The following is a 16625-nucleotide window of genomic DNA, read 5'->3' as shown; positions in this document are numbered from 1 at the left end:
ATTTCCTCACTATTACATATTCCACGCTCAACTGTTAGTGGTATTATAACAAAGTGGAAGCAATTGAGAACAACAGCAACTCAGCCATGAAGTGGTAGGCCACGTAAAATCACAGAGCGGGGTCAGCACATGCTAAGGCATACAGTGCGCAGAAGTCGCCAACTTTCTGCAGAGCCAATAGCTACAGACCTCCAAACTTTGTGTGGCCTTCAGATTAGCTCAAGAACAGTGCGTAGAGAGCTTCATGGAATGGGTTTCCATGGCCGAGCAGCTGCATCTAAGCCTTACATCACCAAGTACAATGCAAAGCGTCGGCTGCAGTGGTGTAAAGCACGCCGCCACTGGACTCTAGAGCAGTGGAGACGTGTTCTCTGGAGTGACGAATCACGCTTCTCTGTCTGGCAATCCAATGAACGAGTCTGGGTTTGGCGGTTGCCAGGAGAACAGTACTTGCCTGACTGCATTGTGCCAAGTGTAAAGTTTGGTGGAGGGGGGATTATGGTGTGGGGTTGGGCTTGGCCCAGTGAAAGGAACTCTTAATGCTTCAGCATACCAAGACATTTTGGACAATTTCATGCTCCCAACTTTGTGGGAACAGTTTGGGGATGGCCCCTTCCTGTTCCAACATGACTGCGCACCAGTGCACAAAGCAAGGTCCATAAAGACTTGGATGAGTGAGTCTGGTGTGGAGGAACTTGACTGGCCTGCACAGAGTCCTGACCTCAACCTGATAGAAAACCTTTGGGATGAATTAGAGCGGAGACTGCGAGCCAGGCCTTCTCGTCCAACATCAATGCCTGACCTCACAAATGCGCTTCTAGAAGAATGATCAAAAATTCCCATAAACACACTCCTAAACCTTGTGGAAAGCCTTCCCAGAAGAGTTGAAGCTGTTATAGCTGCAAAAGGTGGGCCAACTCCATATTAAACCCTATGGATTAAGAATGGGATGTCATTAAAGTTCATGTGCATGTAAAGGCAGATGTCCCAAAACCTTTGGCAATATAGTGTGTGTATATATATACATATATATATATATATATATATATATATATATATATATATATATATATATATATTATGATAGTCAATAGTCATTGATAAAATGTTCAGGACGTTTTGTATTATTCTTGAAGTTTGTAGAAAAATTTTTGTTAGTGCTTTGCTATTGACCCATGATATGTAGACTATGAACAGCTGAAGAACACTCATGGATTTAAGGCTGAAAACTAACGGTTACTTTATAGATGAATGAAGATAAATGAATGAAAGAATAAATGTAATTAATTTTATAACAGTGATTTAAACATAGATGTGTATAAATTAAAACATATTCATATATGCTTGTGGCACATTTCAAATATGCTTGTTTAAATTAAATATTACACATGATTCAAAATTCCTGCTTAAACAGATGAAGTCAAGTCAAAGTCAAGTCAAAGTCTGCTTTATTGTCAATTCTGCCACATGTTCAGCACATACAGAGAATTGAAATTACGTTACTCTCAGACCCTAGGTGCATACAGATAACACACAAAAAAAGGATGTAAAAATACAAATGCAAATACAAATGGATACATATAAATAGAGTATAAATGTAGATCTACAAGTACCTTGAAGAAGAAGAAAGTACCTAGCATTCCTCTAGCAAAAAGGATTCTTTTTTAAAATAGCAATATCAAATACAGTCCCCTCCAAAAGTATTGGAACGACAAGGCCAATTCTTTTGTTTTCCTAAACACTGAAGACATTTAGGTTTGAAATCAAAAAATTAATATTAAAAATAAAAAGTAAAAAGTAAATTAAAGTAATTAACCCTGAGTATTTTTTTTTTGCATATCCCTTGCTTTCAATAATTGCATCAAACCAGCGACCCAATGACATCACCAAACTATTCTTCTTTTGTGATACTTTTCCAGGCTTGTACTGTAGCTTCTTTCATTTGTTGTTTATTATGGGGGGTTTCTCCCTTCAGTCTCCTCTTCAGGAGGTGAAATGCATGCTCAATTGTGTTAAGTTCTGGTGATTGACTTGGCCAGTCTAAAACATTCCACCTTTTTCCCCTGATGAAGTCCTTTGGGTCATTGTCTTGCTGCATGATGAAGCACATTATAGTCTAGCCTGGGTCTCTCTCTGAGCTGCCATGGTATGAGGGTGGGTCAGGAGAATAATTGGAACAAACCAGGTCCAGTGCACCAGCAAAGATAGAGGCATCTGGGTTGGTGCCTGGCTCACAGCAGTTCAGGAGCCTCTTGGAACCTTTTCATGCCCTGTCTAATGGCACCCAGATGTACTATGCTCTTATTCTTCATAGCCAAGTGCTCTTGGAATCCATGGCATCCTGGTGGTGATAAAACCACAAGAGAGGTACAACAACAATATGTACGATGTACGAAGATATTCAGATATATGGTTGATCATGAGCAGATCTTTTCTTTCTCCACACTTTGACCTTTCCATCACTCTGGTAGAGGTTAACCTTTTTCCAGTACTTTTGTGGCTCATCTCTGTATTTTTTTTTTTTGCCAATTCCCATCTGGCCTTCCAATTCTTACTGCTGATGAGTGGTTTGCATCTTCTGGTATGGCCTCTACATTTCTGCTCTCGAAGTCTTCAAATGGTGGATTGTGATACCTTCATCCCTGCCCTGTGGAGGCTGTTGATGTCACTGACTGTTGCTTTTGGGTTTTTCTTCACAGCTCTCACAATGTGTTTGTCATCAACTGCTGTTGTCTTTTTCAGGACGTTCCAAATTGTTGTATTGGCTATGCCCAATGCTTGTGCAATGGCTCGGAAAAATTTTCCCTCTTTTCTCAGGTTCAAAATGGCTTGCTTTTCTCCCATAGACAGCTCTCTGCTTTTCATGTTGGTTTATCCTTTTTAACAACAAATGCAGTCTTCCCAGGTGAAACCCAGGGCTCAGACCAAGAGTAGACAATCAGAGCTATTCATTCTTTAAACAATCAATCTAACAGGGCATATCTAGGCAACAAGAAACACAGTCACATATTCCAATATTTTTGACCACTTGAAAAATGGGTGGGTTCAAACAAAAGGTGCCATATTCTAAGTGGTTTAACACATCTACTTGTAAATATCAGGAAATGAAATCTGAACTTCTGATCTAATGTCTCATACTCATCTTTTGATATAAAACCCAAAATGTCTTCAGTGTATAGCAAAAACAACTTGGAACTGGCCTTGCTGTTCCAATACTTTTATAATATAGATATTGTGATGAATTATTTCACTTTATTCTTTTCTGAGATAATGTGGATATTGTGATTTTTTTTTACATAATTATAAATTTACTGAAAGGAGCTAATTTAATATTAAAATTTTGTACTTAATCTTTAAAAGTGTAAATTTATTTTTACAGATTTGTTTTTTCCCTCCATCCATGTTAAATACTTTTAGATTTTTTTGTGAACAAATGTTATTTTTCATAGACATTAAATAAAGCATTGACCAAGTATTTTTTTAAATGCACCCCTACTATATTGCTGGTAATTGTATTGTACTGTTATTGTTAGAATACCTAGCAACAGCGGTGTGGTCAAGCATCAGCTGAGGACAGAGAGGAGGCGGGTTGAACTGGCAGGTAGCACATGATGATTCTCACGTGTGTCTCATTACAGATAAGCTACTTTGGGTGTTGTGCTTTCAGGCGGCTGTAACCAGAGAGAGAGAGAGTGGCATACCCGGCAACACACTTGCAGAGCATGAACTTGAACTTGGAATATGAACGGGGCAACAGCTGCGAGCTAGTGGTGGCCCCTTTTCAGTTGGTGCGTTGTGTTGAGTTTTTGAAAGAGCGCTGAAAAGCGCGGTGAAAAATAAATGCGAGCATGAATCTGTGTCAAAAGCCATCTGTCTCCTGAGTCCTCTTTACAGTGGTGATGAAACCTGGAAGCAGGTACAAGACCCTGTCATGGAAGCTTCTCCCTTTAATGAGTTTGTTAAGTCCATCATTAGCCTTCACCAGTAACATCATTCCCTTCTCAACCTGTGTGAAAATCATCAGCGATTTGAGGCAATCCCTCAGGAGCAAGCCAAGAATTGACAGGTGCTCCAGATGCTGCTGCAACCAGCCACACGTCCAGCTGCAGCACCAACACTCACAGAGATGTCCTCCACGGAGCATCTGGAGGCCTTTGTGGAACTCTTCAAGTGCGCAGGAGCTAGATGGGGATGGCCAGAGGAAGAGTGGTCCCTACACCAACTGCCCTAGCTGGTGGGGAGCCCAGCTATTCAATTCAATTCAATTCATTTTTATTTGTATAGCGCTTTTTACAAAGGTCATTGTCTCAAAGCAGCTTTACACAAACAAAAGTAAAGTGAAGTGTGTGTGTGTGCCGTCTCTGATGAGCAAGCAGGGCGACGGTGGCAAGGAAAAACTCCCTGAGATGGTGATAGGAAGAAACCTTGAGAGGAACCAGGCTCAACAGAGAACCCATCCTCATATGGGTTTACACTGTAGTGTGCGTGTGTGTGAGCACAATGTGTGTTGGTGTAGTCCATGGAAAACAGCTGAAGCGTTTTCGTGGCAGTGTGAAGCATTGCCGGTGGACAGGTCCAGAGTGAAGGGGGGGAGGTCTGGATCACCGGCAGCTCAGGAGTGTAGCTCGGCAGAAGGAGAAGGAAAGTGGTTAGGTACACTCACAGTCACCGTGTGGAGATAAAACTCAACATCCACGAGTCCCCCAGATCTACTCCTTTGATAAAAACACTAGTCGCTAAATGCTAGGTTAAATAAATAAGTCTTCAACCTCGACTTAAACACTGAGACTGTGTCTGCTTCACGTACATTAACTGGGAGGCTATTCCATAATTTTGGGGCTTGGTAAGAGAAAGCTCTGCCCCCTGCCGTGGTTTTGGCGACGCGTGGTACTGATAGACAGCCTGCATCCTTAGAGCGAAGTAGGCGCGGCGGAACGTAAGGTACTAACATATCGCTTAAATACTGCGGAGCGAGACCATTTAATGCTAGCCACAGAGCAGCTGCGTGTGCAGCTGGAGTACCAGACCGTTTAGAAAGTGTTGCTGCAACGGGTCCATCAACAGGAATGTCAATGATGCTTCCAGGTCATGGAACTCGTGGAGTTCAGCTGCCCATTTGTCTTCACACAGCAGTTCAAGGACTCTTGTCAGCAGTGGATCCTAGCTGAGGAGCAGGACACTGAGGGAATTCTCAATCTGGTGGTGCATGGATCCCATCAGGAACAGTGGAATGTGTCCAGTGCCACCGACTGGCATCCCTGGACAAAGCCCTTAGCTAGCAGAGGATCACCTGGGGGTGTCCACTGTGGCAGGCCGCTCTCCTGTTTCTCTCTTTGTGTCTCTCCCCTTCCTCTTTCTCCCCCTCTCTTCCCCCTCCAGTTCCAGCTCCCTATGACCGAGGTACCAGGACACTGAATCAGGCCCCCCGAACCAGGTTTCCACCCCACTTTTACTCCCTTCCATCTCTGTCTCCCCCAGCTCCCTCCACACAGGTAGAACCTTCTGTGCCCACTTGGACTGGGGAAAAGCCTGGGCAGGTTTGCTGGTGCAGCAGGGAAGCCAGGCATTTCCAGGACTGGCATTCTCTCATGGAAGCAGGAACTCTGATCTGGATCCCCGATGTGCCACAGGCCTCCCCTAATCAAGCAAGAGCATACTGTGTGTCAGTGAGTAAACAAAGAAACACACATCAGGCCTTGGTAGACTCAAGGTGTAACCAGAACACTGCTCATCAAAGCCTGATTCAATGCAGGGCATTGGGAAATGCATGATTGGTGAAGGTGAGGTGTATGCATGGGGATGTTCATGAGTATCCACTGGCACCAACCATGAGCATAGAGTAGAGGCACTTAGCCCTCCACTAATTGGCCAGAGGTTTGGGCATTAATATGAGAAATGTTTGGGTCCTGCAGTAGTGAGGTATGGTGTGGAATGTGCTGGGGAGGTGGTGCCAGGGCCATCGAAATCAGCTCCGAATCAAGGGGACATGGAGGGCTCCGCCCCACCACCATTTGCGGATATTCCCCTTAGGGATTTCCCCTTGGAGCAGTTGCAGAACAAGACCCTGAGACACACCTTCGACCAAGTGAGAGTAATTGATGGTCAGCAAAATCAGCCTAATATTGCGCTACCCTACCCACACGTTTTAGTAATGAAGAACAGGTTATATCAAGTGACACAGGACAGTCAACTCAAGGAAGAGATGACCCAGTTGTTGGTACCGAAGAGCCTAGGGAAATTCCATGCTAAATTCCCATGTTATTCCATGCGGCTCATCGTAGTCCCATGGCTGGGCATTTGGAGCAGGATAAAACACTAAATTGACTCATGGCCTGTTTCTATCGTCCAGGCATTCAAAGCAATGTTTACAGGTGGTGTGCAGCATTTTGTGAATGTCAGCTGGTGAATCTGCCAGCCATCCCAAAAGTGCCATTACACCCCCTTCCATTGATTGAAGTCCCTTTCAAAAGGATTTCCATGGACCAGGCTATTAGAAGAAACTGAATGAGGACAGCATCCCTTTGTGCTAGTTTTAGTGGACTATGCAATGCAATACCTGGAAGCTGTGGCTCTTTGCAACATGTCAGCATGCAATGTTGAGGAGGCAGTCTTCTGAGTTATCTCCAGAGCTGGGATCCCGAAAGAGATCCTGACTCACCAGGGCACTACGTTTATTCACGAACTGCATGAATTATTAGGGATTAAACTGATTTGCACCAATGTTTACCATGTGCAAACTGATGGGCTGGTCGAACAGTTTAATCACACCCTTAAAAATATGATTCATAAGTTTGTTCATGATGATGTGTGGAATTAGGATAAGTGGCTCAGTAAGAGAGGTCCCACAAGCCTTTACAAGGTTCTCCACATTTGAATTATTGTACAGGTGCAAGCCCCGTGGTGTCTTAGATGTCATTAGGGAAAATTGGGAGGAGGAAACTTCTAACAGCAAAAATGAAATTCAGGACGTTCTGGACATGAAAGTGAAACTCCACACCTTAAGTCACCTAACACCTTTGGGTCAGGACCAAGAACAATCTCAACTGTATGGCAGGGGTATTCGGCTATGGGGAATTGCACCAGGAGATAACGTACTTGTTTTATTACCCACGTCAAGCTGTAAATTACTCATGGCATGGCAAGAACCGTTTGAGGTTAGACCGCGAGTCAGAGAAATCAACTGTGAGGTCAGACAAATGGACAGAGGTGATGCACTTCAAATATACCATCTCAATCTCCTAAAACCATAGAGGGATGTGGTTCCTGTGGCTCCCGAGAGGGAGGAGCTGGGACTGGAAGTAAAACTAAAAGGCACGGCAAAATTCAACCCAGTCCCCTGTGGAGACCACCTCTCACCGTCCCAGACAGCACAGGTTGCCAGGTTGTGATGGTAATTCTCCAAGTTATTTTCACCTCTACCTGGCTGCATGGACCAGTGGCATTTACAGCATTTGAGAGCTGTCCTGAGATCCTTGACACAGGTGGGACTCACAGCAAATCCAAAGAAGTATGCAATTGGGCAGTTGGAAGTATGCTATCTTTGCAGGGTTATGTGGCATTGGGGGCGTGGTCAAGCATCACCTGCAGATGGAGAGGCGGCGGGTTGAACTGGCAGGTAATACGTGATGATTCTCACCGATAGGCTATATGTGAAGTGAACTTGAACTTGGAATTTGAGCAGGGAAAAAGCCGCAAGCTAGTGATGACACCTTCTCAACTGGTGCTTTTGTGTTATGTTTTTGAAAGGGCACTGAAAAGCATGGTGAAAAATAAACACAATCATGAATCTGTGTCAAAAGCCACCTGTCTCCTGACTGCTCCTTCCCACCCACACACACCGGGGTTTTACACTTATACATGGTGATACATATCAAGTATGTCTTCAAGAATCATAATACAATATTTGAGTCATTATAGCCCACTCAAGAACATATGTGGCAAAATTACTGACACCCCTAAAGAATGCATAAATGCAAACAAATCATTATTCTTCATCTTGAATAGCTCTCTGAGAAACTGTTGTTTATCACGTCACATTGGTCATGTCAGTAAAGTAATGCATATAAAAAAATAACAGGAACATAACTGGAAGATATTACATAATGAGACCCAGTGCTGTTATTCTCTCTAAGGAAGTTTTGCATGGAAAAAGCTGATAAAATATTTACAATGCCCATAACTCTTTAGTCCTTCACAATGTCTCACCTTGGAGCTCTGCCTGATGAAGGAAAGTCTGTCCACTGAGCTGATGTCCAAGAGGTCCTCCACGCCGTCAGCCAGCCCGGACAGGGATGAACGCTTCAACCAGTTGCCTGCACATGTGGTCACATGTTGTGAACAACAGAAAACATGGCTGCCCAAAGTAAAGTAGACCATCTGACTTATTAAACATAGTTATTGTTAACATGTTGTCATCATGTATCTTCTATATGTTTGCTAATGCACTACTATAAAAGGCAGTCTTGGCAGTGTAGTTGTGTAGTTGATAATTGAGCAACATGGAAATGGAAATGAACTGGTTTGATATAGGGGAAGGATAACACACACACACACAGATGGCTTGGACAAAAGCAATTTTGCACGTTTCACACACAAAAAGCTTACTGCATACACAGGGCTTACAAACATTCAATGTACACTAAAAAGATCCCATAATCTTTATTTAGAGATCTGTAATGATCACAAAACATGCACACACATACACACATACGTAGGACGGAGAGAGTGAATGGAAGGCGTACAGTCCTACGGCATGCTGGCGACAAAAAAGAACACAAAAAAGAGAGAAGAGAATGGGTTTGAACCTCCGAAATTTCAGTACACTAATGGTGCATAAGCCATGTGCATATAATTCATTCTTAAGTTCTAATCAAATTTAAAATAAGTAGTTAAAAAAAGCAAGTTAAAAGGTCAGTGCTTCATCTGGATTTCCAGATGAAGCACTGGTATGCTAGACCCACAAATGTGCACATGGCTTAAAGATTATGTAATGAAACATGACATGTCCCCATCATATCACACACAACAATGATGAACCAGAATAACCAATAACAACAAAATGTTAAACTAGAAGACTAAAGTTCATGAATGACCTTTGATGTTGGCTTGACAGAGCCCGTTAAACACACTAAAAGGTTTAAATGATATTACAGTGTTTTGTTGTGATTGATTATAAAATGTTAAAATGATTTTAATGTGTCTAAAGGATAAAAGGCTACAAGTTTATGATATATAAAGGTTAAAATGCTTAAAGCATTTAAACACATTGAAACTGTTTATGCTAACCCAGTTGGCATTGCTAGGTGGGTACTAAGCTAGCCCAATTGGTTGCTAGGATATTACTACGTGGTTGCCAGCATAGCCAAGTTGGTTCTTAGGGTGTTGCTAGTTTGTTGTTATGCTAAACCAGTTGGTTGCTAGGCCATCCCAGCTGGTTGTTGGGTTGTTGCTATTATATTCCTGTTGGTTGCTAGGTTGTTGCTAGGACATTGTTATGCTAACTATTTTTGTTGCTAGGGTGTTGCTAGGTGGCTTTTATGGGGTGCCATGTGGTTGCTATAGTGTTTCGAGGTTTCAATATGATCCCAGTTGGTTGCAAGGTTGTAACTAGTTGTTTGCTAAGGAAACTCAGCTAATTGCTGGGGTGTTGACTGGTGGCTGTTTTGGGTTCCCAGGTGGTTGCTATGGTGTTTCTACAAGGTTTCAATATGATCTCTCTAGTTGGTTGCTAGGTTACTAGATGTGGTCCCAAGTGGTTGCTATTGTGTTTCAAGGAGGTTTAAATATGATCCCAGTTAGTTAGGTTGTAGTGAAGTGACTTGTGGCCAAGTATGGTGACCCATACTAGGGATTTGTGCTCTGCATTTAACCCATCCAAGTGCAAACACACACTAGTGAGCGCGCGCACACACACGCACGCACGCACGCCCGGAGCAGTGGGCAGCCTTTTTTTGCTGCGGCACCCGGGTCTCACCTCAGTCATGGTATTGAGGGTGGAAGAGGGCGCTGGTCATTCACTCCTCCCACCTACAATCCCTGCTGGACCTGAGACTCGAACCCATGACCCTCAGGTTCACCTTCAGGTTGCAAGTCCGACTCTCTATCCATTAGGCCACGACTGCCCCACGTAGCTAGGTGGTTGCTAAGGAAACTCAGCTGGTTGCTATTGTGGAAATTGGTTGCTCCAGGTGGTTGTTAGGGTGTTGTTAGGTGGCTGTTATGGGGTTCCAGGTGATCACTATGGTGTTTCTAGGAGGTTTCTATATGATCCCTTGTGGTTGCTAGGTGGTTGCTATGGTGTTGCCATCAGGCTGCTATGATAATCCAGCTGGTTGCTAGGTTGTTGCTAGATTCCCCATGTACTACATAATGATTAAGTCTCATGTCTGTGAATCCTGCGGTTTCGTTTGCATGAAATAAGAAATACAAATAAAAGCACCCCGACCTATTCTCTAAGGTCAAATGGCCCATTTCGGAGCACTGCTAAGTGGCAACCGTAATTCTGATATTTCCCAAAAGCACCCCACTCCAGTATGGGATCTACTGTGCTGAATTTCGTGACTCTATGTCAAATACTGTGACCCGTGATTACGGTACAAATTTTCTAATAGAATAAGAAAAAGAATACGAGGAAGAAGAAGAAGAGAATGTTGGCTCTTTCAAGCCAACATAATAACAAATAATCACGACCCAACTGTAAATCCAAGTCCAGAAAATGTACAATGAAATAACATTGTACATTACACACAACGAATATCTCTGAGTCACAGGCAGTCAGTGAGTTTTGAATTCTGAGCACATTAATGAGGGTAATAGGATGTCACATTCACACACATACCTATTGGAAGTTTAAGCTTCTTGCGCAGTGAGATGCGTCGAGAGCGAGAGCGTGAGCGCCGGTCTGTGGTGGTGCCTGAGTGGGCGGTAGTGCACTCTGATGTGTCCTGCTCTGATTGGCTGCTGGTGTCACTGGCAGCACTCTGAGACTTGAACATCTTCCTCCAGAAGTCCTTCCTTCCTAATAGAGCTCCAGGGATCTGCTCCTCACTGACACACATGCATATTGCAACAGATGCTAATCAGGTTAACCAATATGGCTCTTGAAGGTACTTGGGTGGAGGCAGATGACGAACTGCACAATCGAATTTACCATAAAAAAGGATTAGCAAAATATTTACTTTCATTTTGAAAAACGACACAAAAATACAAAAGTATAGACAAAATCAACATTCGGAGAGAATGGTTTTGGATTGTACAAGAGGTCCCATAAAAGGTGCTGTATTTCATGTAAAAAGTGGAATACTCTTTTTTTATTCTTTTATTTTTTTACTCTTTTATTTGAGACCATTCTAATACAATTAGATAGGTACTCAAGTCAAATATATAAAAAAAGAAATGTAAATCTAATTGTTAAATCTAAATTTTATTTAATTCTTATTATTTGCTTTAAAACAAGCTCTTGGTGGCCGTAGACTGTTTTTAAACTAGCCCAAAAATGCTACCAGCAGACTTGCTTCTTACATCCTCAACCTTGTTCCACATCTAGCACAGTATGGTGTAAAACTGGCAACCCTACCAGCGATGTGTTTTCCCAATGATACACACTCTGAGAAGGCAGACAATTAGCATATGAACAGAACATTTAAGTTCTACATTTAACATTTACATTTATATTTAACATTTTGATTTTTATTTGACATTTACATTTAACTTTTACATTTAATAATTTAACATTTAGATTTATATTAAAAAAAAAAACACTGAAACTTTTATTTTACATGAGTCACTATCTAAATGTATCAGAATAAACAGCCTTAACTGTTCAAAAAAAGTAAGAAAAGAGTATTCAACTTTTTACATTTGGTGCCCCATAATAAAATCCTAAGCTATATAGGCTGTATTCACAGTTAAGTTAATAGTGTGCAGTGAAGAATACTGAAATTGCACACATTCATACAATACATAGTGGTATTTAGACCTCAGACATGACTACAGACTTAAAGAAGAATTCCAACATAGAAACTAGAATTTAATATATCATTAGTCATGGTATTTAGTGATCTGTTGCATGGGACTGTAACAATTACTGTCCATGGTTTAGCAGAATTCATTATTTTTTTTAATGTTTTTCTGTTTCCACCTGAATGCTACAGTACACAGAATGCAATATGGAAATACATAATTCAAGCATTGGGAGTCCCTCCTGTGATCAATCATTCAGAACCTCTGAGTGAGACATGTGACGTCTCCTGTGACATCATTCCAGAAAGAAAACACCCAGTCTCATGTTGTGATATCTTGAAAAGAAAAAAAACTGGATTTTTAAACATAAGTGAGAATTTGTTTTCTAAAATGTTGTACTGTGTATACTACAGAACCGCAAACCTTTCCAATCCAGCAGAAGATGGTTCTGTTTACAGGCAGTTTGGAGGGATAATTCTGGCCGGAGCTGCTCCGTCATTGCATTTCATCTCAGCTTGCTAGATTTTAATATTTGCATACAATTGTGTGTACAGATGCCTGTGTTACCCTCAGTTGTTTGGAAATTGCTCCTAAGGAGGTACCAGACTTAGCTGAGTTGCCTGGATTTTCCCATGGTATCAATGGCAGAAATGCACTGGCTCTAAAAGTAGGTGCACTGCCAAATAACTCCTAATTATTACAATTAGCCAATCAGAAGCTTCTAAAAGTCATTAAAAGCAATTTCTGGAATCTTCCAGACTGCTTAAAGAGACAGTCATCTTGGTGTACGTAAACTTCTGACCTACTGGTATTCTCATACTTAATTCTCACATAGTGAATTAAAAGAGAATTAAATCTGTCTCTAATCAATTGTTTTAATACGTGAACAAAGTAGATACCCTAACTGACTTGCCAAAAAATTGTATGGCAACATGAAATGTGTGGAGTTGAATTAAATACCTTTATCCTAGGTGCATGTGAACTTTTGGTCTCAACTGTATTATTGAACATTATGAACACTAATGGACAGTGGCAGGTGTCAGTAAAAACTGACTATTGATTTAAGGCAGAGTGCTACAACTATTTATTAAAAATTCCTATGAATAATATTTAGTATAAGAATTCACTTGAAAAATCACTTGTTTATAGACATTCATAAACAATACAAAAAATTCCCCTAAATGATAAGATATAATGGATGATCCTGATGTTATATTATCTTAAATGACTAAGTGTCTCTTTTGCTATTTGTGTAATGTAGTAACCTTTTTTGTGCAGTTGTCTTGGTCTCCTCTTTGTCCTCAGTTTTCTTTGTGGCATTGAGTTTTTCTGCACTGTCCAATAGGGCACTTAGTGCCACACGGCGAAATACATTGCCGTGTGATTCTTTGATAAACTGAACCAGCTGTCGAATGTCACAGTACAGACCCTGTTTGTTTTTTTATGTGAATAGTATACATAAGAGAGATAAAGAGACAGAGAAAGAGAGGTAAAGAGAAAAGAGAAAAGACTCAAACTTAGTGATACGGTGCAGAGCATTCACACACAACACACTGAAACACAATGAAAAATATATGGTACTTATGAATTCATGACATTTATGAGACTGCAAATAAAGTCATTCTTAATTGCTGGGCCTCACCAGATTTTCTGGACTGTGCAGCTCATGTGTAGTGGACGCACATCTGGTTATGAGAGATTTGAACATGCAGCCCACAACCACAGCCTCCATGCTCTGGGCAAGAGATTTATCCCCTCCTGTAGCAAAATTGTTTCCAAAGCCAGCCTTGTCTGAAAACATATAGAAGTGATTTTAGATGCTGTGCGTGAGCCTGGAAGACAAGATGGAGCAACTGAATTGAGGCTCAGGCATGAGTGTGAGAACAACAGGGCAAGCAAGAAGCCATCAGCACATACAAGATGTAGAAAAGGCAAAAATTATAAAGCACATATGCAAGGCAAAGGGACTGAAGGAGTGTACACGTGCAAATGTCTGTGGCCTGATAACAGTCTTGGACCTAACAATCAGGTTATGCTTTCACATCACAGCATTAACTTATTTTTTTCTGCTGGTTATGAAAAAGCAGTATTTTAGAAAGATCTCATGTCATTTTTAGTGGTGGCTACACTAATGTATTCATCCTAATCTGAAGGCGAGAATGTCACCTTAGACACAGGGAGGGGTGCAGGAATGGGAGTAATGCCTAGTTTTTTGGCAGTAAATTTAGATATTGTGTATCTACCGAAGTTTCGCTTATTCGCCCTCCTGGACCTCTCACCTGCACTGCCGTATTCTGCAAGAGAAGAGATGTGGGGCAACATTGGTGTCAGGCCAGCACAGACATGTAGTTTTCAGGAAAACACTAACCCACCCCAAACACACACACACGCGCACACACACACGCACCAACCTCACACTCCAAGGGACCTTCAGGGTATCATTATCATTCCACTCATATGTTCACTAACTTGCCAACAGTTAGAAGTACTGTAAGTAAATTAGAATTTAGTTCACATAATTTACTGAAAATTGGGAAAAATCACCAGAAACTCAACACTTATTAACCATGCACCATCTATCATTTCTTAATATTAAAGATTGGCAAGTCTACTGAAAGGATGAGTGACTGAGTAATGGAGGAAGAATTATTTACAGACACTGGTGTTTTATGGGAAGAGGGTACATCTGAGGGTAGAATAGGAAAAAACTATCCACACTACAGCCTAAACTGCCCTTAGAGCCCCTACCAGTCCCTAAAACACAGTTTTAAGGGAGGCGAGAGACAGAGGAGAGATGGGAGAGTGGAGAAAAATGAATGGAAAACAACAAACAGACATGATCAGTATTTCCAAACCAATACGATTACTCCCTACTTAGTATTTTAGAGAATGGAATACAGATTTTGATTAATTTTGAGTATAGGCATGAGTATAAGCATTGCAACATGTACAGGGTGTACGAAAATATCTTTACAACTTTTATTCAATATAAAAAGTCAACCAGATCAAGATTGAGATTTTCCCATTTTACAAAGAAACACATTAAGTTTTGATAATGGTACATTGTCACATTGGTCCTTGATTATCTTTGAGTCTCTGAATAGGACAATCATAAACAGGTGGACTTGCCATGGATGTGCCATTCTTTGACTGCCTAGATTGCCCAATATCACAACCTGTGATTTTAGATTTTGCGTGTCTACATTTCCTTGATTGATAATTCTAGTATCAAAGCTGCAAAGATAATTTTTGTACACCCTGTATTTAAATTTGAAAAGATCATTTTTGTACACCCTGTATTTATATAACTATGTAATATTTAACTATAACTGTGTAGACTGTGTATCACTATATAGTGCCTTGCAAAAATGTGGGAAAGGTTTTGTGGTCAGATAAGACAGAAATGGAGGCGCGCTTCCGAGTTAGTACTTTGTTTACGTTAACATCTGTGTTTTGTTTTCATTCATGTCCTGTCTCCTCCCCTGTCTTGTCATTGGTTGTATCCTTCATGTTCTGTCTCACCTGTTCCTAGTTTCCCCCTTGATTATTCTGTGTATTTAAACCCGTGTGTCTTTGTTCGTCGCGCAGTATTGTTCAGTGTTTCGTCGCCTGACTTACCTAGCCGTTTTGTTCTGTGTGGTCACTCCGGTTTTGACTTCTTACTCTGTTACCTCATGCCTGTTTAGGATTACATTTTGAACATTGTTCTGGAGTTGTCTGCCTGCCTCTTTTAATAAATACGCCCTTTTCTTGCACTTGCATGCATCTCCACTTGCAGTACATCACAAGTGGTGGCAGCATCATGCTGTGGGGGTGTGTTTTCTCACCGGGGACTGGGGGTCTTGTTAAAATTTAAGGATGGATGTATGGTGCAAAATTCAGGGAGATACTGAAAGACAACCTGCATTAAACTGACAAAAAGCTTAAACTTGGGAGAAACCTCACCTTTCAGCAGGACAAAGATCCCAACACACAAGGCCAAAGCAACGCACAAGTGGTTGAACAACAAAAAAAGGTTATGGTTCTACAGTGCCCAGATCTCAAAGCCCAGCTCTCAATCCAATTGAAAATTGTGGTTCATCCAAGCATCATCCAACAGACCTGATGAACCTGGAGCAAATCTTCCAGGAAGAATGGGGGAAAAATCACTCCCAAACAGCATGCAAACCAAGTACTAGTCTGAAGGGGTTAAATACCTACGCAAGCAGCATTTTCCAGTTTTTAATTTTTTTTTAAAGATCTGCTGACAAAGAATTTTGACTTTGAACATTAGCTTTAAGAGCATATTGGTTTGCAATAATAATACTGGCTGGAGCAATCTCTGCAAGAGTCATTTGTCATCAGATGAATCTGATAACTTTTAAGTGGGTTAAATACTTTTGCAAGGCACTGTATTTGTGGAAAGGTGTTTATCATGAATTTGTCATCATGGGAAGGGGCATACTACTAAAGAGAGGTCAGTGGAAATAAAATGCTATTATAAGGACATACAAAAGTCCATTACAGTTCCAGGTTGTCACACTACAAAATGTGGACAAGTTTAAGGGGGGTGAATACTTATGCAGGGCACTATACATTTCCTACACCCCTGATGTGAAATAATTAAACTACCTGTCTAGACATTTTTAAATTGATCACAGTGTTTAGGGATCATGTCACACTGC

General features: G+C 41.3%; 1 protein-coding gene across 8 annotated transcripts in view; it reads right to left on the bottom strand.

Annotated features, from left to right (window-relative positions):
• LOC113538326 (protein unc-80 homolog) overlaps window positions 1-16625 on the bottom strand; it is a 71472-nt gene that overhangs the window by 36507 nt on the left and 18340 nt on the right. For 6 of the 8 annotated variants that reach the window (XM_026933292.3, XM_034313427.2, XM_026933291.3 and 3 more), the window contains exons 16-20: window positions 14205-14255; window positions 13604-13752; window positions 13227-13390; window positions 10838-11046; window positions 8206-8312 (exon numbers count right to left, since the gene is read on the bottom strand). In XM_026933292.3, the coding sequence (XP_026789093.3) occupies window positions 8206-8312; window positions 10838-11046; window positions 13227-13390; window positions 13604-13752; window positions 14205-14255 (680 nt within the window). The remainder of the gene's footprint in view (window positions 1-8205; window positions 8313-10837; window positions 11047-13226; window positions 13391-13603; window positions 13753-14204; window positions 14256-16625) is intronic. The other 2 variants (XM_034313435.2, XM_026933294.3) reach the window with 1 other exon arrangement.

Source organism: Pangasianodon hypophthalmus, chromosome 2, assembly GCF_027358585.1.
Source record: "Pangasianodon hypophthalmus isolate fPanHyp1 chromosome 2, fPanHyp1.pri, whole genome shotgun sequence".
Lineage (NCBI taxonomy): Eukaryota > Metazoa > Chordata > Actinopteri > Siluriformes > Pangasiidae > Pangasianodon > Pangasianodon hypophthalmus.
The sequence above is the reverse complement of the archived record's forward strand: the minus strand, read 5'-3'. Positions and strand labels throughout refer to the sequence as shown.